At 40.8% G+C, this 10,100-nt stretch overlaps 1 protein-coding gene across 4 annotated transcripts in view; it reads left to right on the forward strand.

Annotated features, from left to right (window-relative positions):
* The window catches only part of SLC39A5 (solute carrier family 39 member 5), a 104,433-nt gene extending 96,251 nt beyond the window's left edge, over nucleotides 1–8,182 (forward strand). For 3 of the 4 annotated variants that reach the window (XM_075850185.1, XM_075850188.1, XM_075850187.1), the window contains exons 11-12: nucleotides 1,697–1,887; nucleotides 7,649–8,182. In XM_075850185.1, the coding sequence (XP_075706300.1) occupies nucleotides 1,697–1,887; nucleotides 7,649–7,792 (335 nt within the window). In that variant the 3' untranslated portion in view covers nucleotides 7,793–8,182. The remainder of the gene's footprint in view (nucleotides 1–1,696; nucleotides 1,888–7,648) is intronic. The other variant, XM_075850186.1, reaches the window with a different exon arrangement.
* The last annotated feature ends 1,918 nt before the right edge of the window (nucleotides 8,183–10,100 follow it).

Below are 10,100 nucleotides of genomic sequence, written 5' to 3' on the forward strand. Positions count from 1 at the left end.
TTTTTTTATTTATTTATTTGTAACTTTTTTTTTTTAATCCCATCAAGGGATAACTTTATTTGTAACTTTATTTTTTACTATTAATGTATTAGCATACTTCTGTGCGCTAATACATTACACTGTGTCACTATGACACAGGCTGCTGATCGGGCTGTGTTGCTGGGCAGGGAAGGGCGAGAAGCTGTATGCTGATTGGACAGCGTCATACAGAAAACATTACACCGCCCAGAGTGAAAAGAAATTCACCTCCTATTTGGCAAATATAGAAAAATTACCATATTTAGAAAAATGCTCATAACTTTGCAAATAATAAACATTGTTGAAAAAACAAATCACACTGTAGTTATCAGCAGCAAAACGCCAATTAAATGAATTAGGAGATAGGGAATTAATAAACTAGTGACGGATCTTCTTTAAGGCCCATTATTGTGTTAGAGCTTGGGCCCATCGGAGGATCCTCTGGTGGGCCAGTCCAACCCTGGGTGCACATGTACTTTGCTATAAGTTTTCGCACCAATATGCTCATTAAAAACGCAATTGCTGCAGATTTCTGTAACAGATTTATCTGCGTTTTTTTTTTAGATTCCGCTGCAGATTTTCTGCTGCAGAAAATCGAGTGCGTGTGTGTGTGCGCGTGCATGCGTGTCTTTAGGTTGGGTTCACACAGTGCAGATTTGCGGCAGATTTTTTTAATCCAAAACCAGAATTGGACCCAGGAGAATTAGATCCTTAGGCCTTTCTTCATGTATTTCTTCTATATAGGGTCTGTTTCTGGTTTTGTAAAAAAATAAAATAAACTGCATGCAAAATCTGCATCAAATCTGCACTGTGGGAACCCAACCTTAAGGTATCTGCATCAAAAGCGCAGGTAATTCCACAGGTTAAAAAAAACAAACAAAAAACATATTTTTGTTATGCGGTTTCTGCATTTTGATGAACAGACAGCAAAGGATTTTATGCTGCAGATTTTGGTGCGTTTTTTGTTTTTTAATAAAATTGTCAGATACAATTCTGAGACAGAAATGCAAGATAAATTCACATGCTGCGGATATTAAAATCCACACCGCAGGTCAATGTATGTGCGGAAACATTCTGCAACGTGTAGAGGAGATTACTTTGAATCCCATTTACTTTGCCGTTACTGAATTACGCTGCGGATTTGCTGCAGAAGATCAGCGTGGCCAATACCCACGTAATACGAATTGTGTGCGCATGGCCTTATGGTACTGTTGCTGAAATACAGATGTAAAGTATTGAACAAATGTGCACATGTGAACTATGTAACGGAACATGCATTTTTAAATTAAACCCAAAACGTCTATGGGCTAAGAACGGTACCTCGGTATCTCCTTTTAAACATGCTGCGTATTGCAAAAAAAAACATACCCTTCAAATTTTTTTTTAGGAAAAAACAGTTAGGACGTTGGTGAACAACAGTGAATTTATGTAGATTTTGTATTTATGTTGCACATCTAAATCGGTAGTCGAAGTGTGCCAACAGGTTGGAGGTACACAGACTTACCTAATATACTTTCATTAGTTGACTCCAAGCAGGAGCAACGGTTTATGACCTACATATTTTTTTGTGGAGACTTTAAGTACTCTTCTAGCATCTATATAGACACATGTCTGATAAAATAGCTGTTAACGTTTTATTCAGAGAATGGCTATTATACATGATGAATTTGCTTTCTAGGTGATTTTGCAGTCTTGCTTCAAACCGGTGTTCGGATGAGAAGAGTCTTATTTTTCAGCCTGATCTCAGCATTTCTCTCATATCTGGGTATGCTGGTTGGAGCAATCGCCAGCCAGAGTTCAGATCAAGTCACTCCCTGGATATTTGCAGCTACTGCTGGAATCTTTCTATATGTGGCACTCGTAGATATGGTAAGTCAACATTACATTTCTTATGATGACAATTTATGGAAATATTACTTAGGTTTCCATATGCCCCAGTCCTCTTCCATTCAATGTTTTGGGTTCAGGTGTTTCAGCCACACCCAATGCAAACTAGTGCACAAAATCAAGCACACAGTCATGCAATCTCCATAGATAAACATTTCCAGTTGTATGGGTCGTACTGAAGAGCTCAGTGACCTTAAATATGGATAATAAGTGTTATTATTGTGAAGTGGAAACGCCTAAGGATAACTGCTCAGCCATGGAGGGGTAGACAATGCAAACACACTGGGGCAGAACCGACGAGTTGAGAAGTGTGTGGCACATAAGAATCACTCTGTTGCATCACCCATTACAGAGTTCTGAATGCCCTCTGAAATTTACACCAGCACAAGAGCAGTGTGTTGGGAGCTTCATGAAATGGGATCCCTAAGACCACAATGCCAAGCGTCGGCGGCAGTGGTGTAAAGCAGGTCCTTACCGGACTCTGGAGTAGTGAAAACGTGTTGTCTTAAGTGATTATTTAGGTTTCACAATATGGCAGTCTGATGGATGAATCAGGGTTTAGGGGATGCTAGGAGATGCTAACTACCAGAATGGATAGTAGTGCCTACTATAAAGTTTGGAGGAGGGATAAAGCTATGGGGTTATTTTTTTTTAGGTTTAGACTAGGCCCCTTATTTCCAATGAAGGGTAATGTTATTGCTACTGCATACAAATGCTAGTATGTGGTGAAAAATATGGTCTTTTGGAAGCGCTGCTGAACCCCAAGGCTGCTTGGAGTTTGGCAGCGCTTTCAAGACAGTGTCTCCTTCACCACATACTTGCATTGGATATACCAGAGCTACTGGTGTGCACCAGGACAGCTGCAGTTCTCATACTCAAAGCCTACATTAGTTGTGCCTTATTAGGAGTTGAGCGTAATACCTTTATTGCCCACTCCTACACAAATGTCACCCCTTTGGTGTGTTTTGTGGCTTCCTTCACATCATACAAATATATTTGAGACAATTGTATCCTTCTAACTTTGTGGGAACAGTTTGGGGAAGGCCCTTTCCTGTTCCAGTATGACTATGGACCTTACTTTGTGCACTGGGGCACAAAGACATGGGGCACCCACAGGAGTAAGACTAATTTAGTAAGACGTGCACGCCTCTTCCAAGAGTGTTGGAATAGAAAAATGTCGCAAATTATTGCTCAAATATTAATTCCATCCAATACCATTGGGATGAATTGAAATGCTGATTATGAGCCAAACCCTCTCATCCAACATGTGTCTGACCTCACAAATGCTCTTTTAGATGAATGGGCACAAATTCCCACAGACACAATCCAAAATCTTGTAGAAAGCCTTCCTAGAAAAGTGGAAGCTGTTATAACCGCATAAAAGTTTTGGAACGTAATGTCCAACCAGATCATATAGGTGCAGGGCCGGCTGGCAAATTTTAGCCTTGGGGCAAGCACACAGCACTGGCCCATGAGTAGTGGCCCATTCTTAACCTGTTTGGCTATGCCTGCTGTATAAAGGGACCTGATCGGCATGACTTAGAAGACTGTCTTTAAGACCACCTGCTCAGTTAGTCAGTAGCACAGCACTGCTACAGACTTTCACGTTCCCGGACACTTGCAGTCTTGGATGGGTACCCCTCTGGACATATTTTTCCCAGACAGGTGGTATTTAGCGGCATCAAGTAGTACTCAAGCGGCCTTTTAACCCCTTAATGACCAGCCTATTTTAGACCTTAATGACCAAGCCATTTTTTACGTTTTTCCATCGTCACATTCCAAGAGCTATAACCTTTTTATTTTTGCGTCGACATAGCTGTATAAGGTCTTGTTTTTTGCGGGACAAGTTGTACTTTTTAATAGCACCATTTTGGGGGACATATTATTTATTTATTTAACTTTTATTAACTTTTTTTGGGGGGGGGGGGGGGAAATAGAAAAAAACCTGAAATTTCGCCACTCTTTTTCGCGTCTTAAATCAACGGCGTTTACCGTGTGATATAAATAACACAATAACTTTATTCAGCGGGTTGTTACGATTGCATCGATACCAAATTTGTATAGTTTTTGTATGTTTTACTACTTTTACACAGTAAAAACGCTTTTTTTTCAAAATTATTTGTTTTTGTGTCTCCATATTTGAAGAGCCGTAATGTTTTTATTTTTTCGGTTGTGTGAGGGCTTTTTTTTGCGGGAAGACTTGTAGTTTTTATTGGTACCATTTTTGAGTAGATGCGACTTTTTGATCACTTTTTATCACATTTTTTTAAAGTCAGGATTCACAGAAAACAGCAATTTTTCCATAGTTTTTTATAAAAATTTTTACGGCATTCACCGTGCGGGTTAAATAATGTAATACATTTATAGTCGGGGTCGTTACGGACGCGGCGATACCAAATATGTGTAACTTTTTTACTTTATTTTGTTTTTTTAATAGTAAAGCATTTTGTAAGGGGAAAAGCTGGGTTTTTCATTTTTTTTCACATTTTTTTTAAAATTAACTTTATTAAACTTTTTTTTTACTTTTTTACTAGTCCCATTAGGGGACTTTAATATGCGATTCTCCGATCGCTATTGTAATACACTGCAATACTTTTGTATTGCAGTGTATTACTGCCTGTCCATTTAAAACGGACAGGCATCTGCTAGGTCATGCCTCCGGCATGATCTAGCAGGCATTCGCTCCAGGCAGACCTGGGGGCCTTTATTAGGCTCCCGGCTGCCATTAGAGACACAGACACTCGGCGATCGTATCGCCGGGTGTCGGTGGGGGAGAGAGGGAGCTCCCTCCCTCTCTCCAAAACCACTCAGATGCGGTGCTCGCTATTGAGCACCGCATCTGAAGGGTTAAACGGGTGAGATCGATACTAATATCGATCTCACCCGGCAGAGCAGGGACGCCCCCAGCCCTCAGCTGCCTCTGGCAGCTGAGAGCAGGGAGATTTGACAGCTCCCTGCTCTGTTTACTTTATCCTGATGGAGTGCCGTAAAAAGGCATATGCATCAGAATAAAGCCCGTTAGTGGCCGCCGTTAAAAGGCGTATTGGCGGTCACTAACGGGTTAAGGCCGCATTGAGCATTATTTACATCACCAAGGCACTGGGCAGTGTGATACAACGTCAAAATCAGGACTATGTTATAATAAACAGGATATGCCTGGCGTGAGACTAGTAACTGCACCAAGCTGCAAACCTCGAATACAACCAGAGGACCTTGTCATAATAGAGAGCGCTTACATACCATACAGGCGTTTTTCATGTCCGAGTTGCTCCGGTGCAGGACCCGTTTTCACAAATCACTCAGACTTGAATCTATCGAGGGATCCGTAAATACGGAAGAAAATAGGACATGTTCTATTTTACAACAGACCATTTACACGGTCCGTTAAAACAACGGCCGTGTGAACGGCCCCATTGAAATACATGCGTTCGTGTTATGACCGTTGTTTTAAAGCCGTCACACGGAAGTATAGAATGTTCATCTGAATAAGCCCTTAACCTAATATCTTGATGCCTAGAGAAAAAGGTCAGCTGTCAGAAAACTGCCAACAAGGTTTTTTTTTTTAATTGATTTTTTTATTATTATTATTTTAATCTACCCAAATATTCTCTTTCCTTTTTCTGCACAGGAAACAGTTTTTTATATTTTTTTTTACTGTTCCAAGTTAAGTTGACATTAATTTTATTTTGTAGGAAAAATGAAAAAAATAATGTTTAATGCCAGAATAGTGCCAAGACCATGTATTTCCGTACCTAAGCTTTATATGCAGCCTCTGCCCATGGGTGAAATTTATCCAGGTACAAAAACTTTAGTATAGGGCAGGATAGACAAATTGTTTGTCAAAGAAAATTTTTAGTTTACCATAACTACTAAAGGTCATGAAGCATCATGCGTATTTATCATTTTCTCTTTTAAGATGGGTTCATGACCGATGTAATACAGAATAATGATAATAAATGGGTTGTATGAAATTAGAAAAACATGGCTGCTTTCTTCCAGAAATATTGTTGCCCATTAAACTAAATGTGACTAAGTAGCAATACCAGGTACAGCCCATGGACAAGAGTGGCACTGTTTATGTAAGAAAACAGTTTTTCTAATTTTATAAAACCCCTTTAAATTCCTTTTAGATGTGTGGGTGGTTCCGGACTTTTGTCTCAGAATAAAGTATATAGATGTAGGTGTGTGTATAACATGATTACACAGGACTAAGTTTGCCTGGGAAGGAGTTGGCCTGTCCCTTTTAATGCTGCAGAGCTATATAGGGGGAAATGGCCAAGAAAATAATTAAAACTCTTCCTGTGTTGAAGAGTAGACTGCTCGGGATAAAATAAGGCTTTATTCACACTAGAATTTGTCGGTTTATTATGCAAAAATACTCTATGTGGACAAAAGTATTGAGACACACGCGTCTTAATCATTGAATTCAGGCGTTTCATTCAGTCCCATTGCCACAGATGTAGAAAATTTAACCCCTAGCCATGCCGTCTCCTTTACAAACATTTGTGAAAGAATGGGTCGTTCTAAAGATCTCACTGAATCCAAGCGTAGTATGTAATAGGATGCCAGCGTTGCAACAAGTCATTTTGTGAAATTTCTTCCCTCCTCGATTCCACGATCAACTAAGTAGTATTATTGTAAGTGTTTAGGAACCACAGCAACTCAGCCACAAACTGGCAGACCACGTAAAGTTACAGAGCGGGGTCACTGAGTACTGACGTGCCAAGTACATAAAAGTCACCAACGCTCTGCTGACTCAACTGCAGAGCTCCAAACCTCCTCTGGCATTATCAGCACAAAAACAGTGCACCGGGCGCTTCATGGCATTGCTTCCCATGGCCAAACTGCTGCATGCAAGCCGCACATCACCAAGCACAATGCCAAGTGTCGGATGGAGTGGTGTAAAGTGCACCGCCACTGGATTCTGGAGCTGTGGAAACGAGTTCTGTGGAGTGACTTATCACGCTTCTCTATCTGGAAGTCTGATGGATGAGCAAGGAAACCATTACCTGCCTGACTGCATTGTGCCAACTGTAAAGATTGGTGGAGAAGGGATAATTCTATGGGTTTATTTTTCAGGGGCTTGTATAGGCCCCTTAGTTCCAGTGATGGGAAATCTCCATGATTCAGGATACGAAGACATTTTGAACAATTGTATCTTCCAACATTGTGGGAACAGTTTTCTGTTCCAGCATGACTGTACCCAGTGCACAATGTCCAGAAAATCATGGTTGGGTGAGTTTGGTGTGGAAGAATGTAACATGTAACAAAACAGTGCCCTGACCTCAACCCCATTGAACACCTTTGGGATGAACTAGAAGAGCGATTACGAGCCAGGCCCTCTCAACCAACATCAGTGTCCGACCTCACAAATGCTCTTCTGGATGAATGGGCCAAAATTACCACAGACAAATGCCAAAATCTTGTAGAAAGCCTTCCCAGAAGAGTGGACGCTGTTTTAGCTGGACAGTAGGGACCGACTTCATATTATTGCCTGTGGATTTAGAAGGGGATGTCATAAAAGCTCCTGTAGGCGTAATGTTTAGGTGTCCCAATACTTTTGCCCATATAGTGTATTTAGTTCTCAAAGATCTGTTAAAATAAAATTGTAAACGGTCATGCATTTTGATCAATTTTAATTACACTAATGTTAATATGATCGCAGATGTTATTGCTTTTCTTTCATCATGTAGTAATATACCCCACCCCAACAAATGTCCTTAACATATCAATTTGCATTCAGCTTCCACAAATGCTGCATCGTGAGGCTTCAGACCTCTGCCAAGGAACGGACTGCATTCTCCACGGCGCTGGTTTCCTGCTGGGATGTGGCATAATGCTGTGTATCGCCCTGTTCCAGGACCAGATGGTGATTCCCTACGTATAGGAAATGAAGGACGATATTGTAATTATTTAACTCCATGTCTGCCACTGAAAACCTGTAGAGACATCAGGTGGATTCTGAAGACTTTAACCTTTTTTTTTTATTTTTATAGGGGGATAAGTGAAATCTCCAGAAATACTAGATATCTGTATTTGTACTACAAATACTTACGTATGTCTAACAAGACACCAAGGAGAAGCGGCTCAGCTTTCCATGTGTTGTCAGCACTCCTGATACTACCCAGTTACCTCTTGCTCAATCTTTACAAGGTGCAGCTTTTATATTGAAGTTTGAGCACGCACCGTGTACCTCTGTTGTAGCCACAATATGAAAAACCTTTAATTGACTATGTAAAAAAAAATAAAAAAATAATAAAACATTTATATTTGCTTATCCCCGCAATGCACTTATATATTTGTTTTTTTAAATCACATCTATTTTGTAATTGTTTTAAGACTCCCATACATGCCGAGGTAAGTCGCTGGTTGGAGTATTAGCTAATTCTTTGAACCTGCTGATGTCATCCAAGTAGATCTACAGAGTAAAGGCCCTTTTACACTGGGCGATTATCGTGCAGACGAGCATTCATAGAACGCTATTTGGCAGCGATCAGCAGATGAACGTGCAAACACTCGATCATCTGCTGGTTGTATTGTTTTAAAAAAAGTAAAATATTATCGTTGTCGGCAGCACATCTCCCTGTGTAAATGGAGACGCGCTGCCGACATAATAATGGATGAGGACGTGCGATCGGAGTAACGACTGCTCGTCCCCATCCATAACTCCGTGTGACAGGAGCGAGCGCCGATCAACGAGGTCTCATTGATTGGCGCTCGCTGCACCGGCCTATTGTCGGCCACTTTAAAATGCAATGTGTTTTTGAGGCGCTGTAGAATACCTGCTGCACTTAAGATTGTGCAGCCATGGGTCGAGATTACGATTATAAGAGACAGCCAGACACCCTGAACAGTTGAAAATCTGCAACAAATTACAAAACATTACATATGAATGGGTGTTTCAAAACTCCATCCACCTGTAGTGGTAAAAAATAAATAAATCTGCATACATATTAGAAATCCACAGTATGCCTATTAGCGTTAGGATTTGCAGCAAATATCAGCGGTTTTCTTTTTCTTCATCTTTTTGCTACATCTGTACATACCCTTAAAACACAAAATGAGTGTGTGGAGAAGGAGGGGGGTGAGAAACCAGTACGAACGGGTGGAGCCGTGGGTAGGTAGTTTTGGGTTCATACACCCAAGTAGTAGTTTTTTTTTTATTCGCTAAAGAGATATCAGATCTATTACCTACCAGAAAACTACCATTGAGTGCCCCAATTATGACCTCAGTGGTTTTTCCAAGAATTTTGTCAAGTGATAGACGTCAAAACATAGAGCTAGGCCAAAAGTTTTAGACCGCTGTTTCATTCAGCAACACTAATAGTTTAGCAGATGGGAACCGGGTATCCACCATGTATTAACACTTCACAGAATGTCTAAAGGATAAGTTTTAAAAATGTTTTCATGGTTTGCCACCTTCAAGGAGACCGATCTATCCAAATGGGTAACTGAATAGTGGGCATAGATTTCACAGCTGGAAAAATTGAAGTGAGAGTAGGTAACCGATATGGGGCCTAGGGGAATGTAAGATCAAAGTTAAAAAGAACCAGAGATTGGGATACATTTCTCATTATGGTGGGGAAAAAAGCCAAACCCATTGAATTTCACGTCTTTACTAAGTGATGGATAGAGATGTGGCCTTTTTTTATCAATAGCCCAAGTCTTGCGGCTCCTTCAGTGTTTCCTTGCAAAGTGATGCTCCACACCAGGAGCACCACCATGCAAGAGAAAAGCTGAAGGGACCAAGATCTCTCTCATTTTCTGGTTTAGCAGGGGTCCCATAAGTCGGATTCCCACTAATCAGAATGTCATGGCATATCCTAGCAATATACGCCATAACATTCAATGACGGCAATACCCCCTTTACGTTGAGATACTTATGATTTCTTGAGGAGGCCAAGGTAGTCCTATGCAGAACAGAAAGGGATTATTTAAATAAATGGCAAGGGAAGCAACAGTTAGTGGCAGCAGCTGAGAGATGTAACCCAGAATAAAGAGATTTTGGAGGGAGGAGGTTGCATATTAGGCTTCGTTCACATCTGCGTCAGGGTCCCGTTCTGACCTTCCGTCGGATCTTCCCCTCATAGGTTTCCGTTTGCATCACCATAGATTTCAGTGGTGACGAATCAGACCCCAATGATTTGTGCAAGGGTTCCGTCGTAATGAATAGTGTAGTCGCCTACTGTATTGAT

The sequence above is a fragment of the Rhinoderma darwinii genome, chromosome 2 (genome assembly GCF_050947455.1).
Source record: "Rhinoderma darwinii isolate aRhiDar2 chromosome 2, aRhiDar2.hap1, whole genome shotgun sequence".
NCBI lineage: Eukaryota > Metazoa > Chordata > Amphibia > Anura > Rhinodermatidae > Rhinoderma > Rhinoderma darwinii.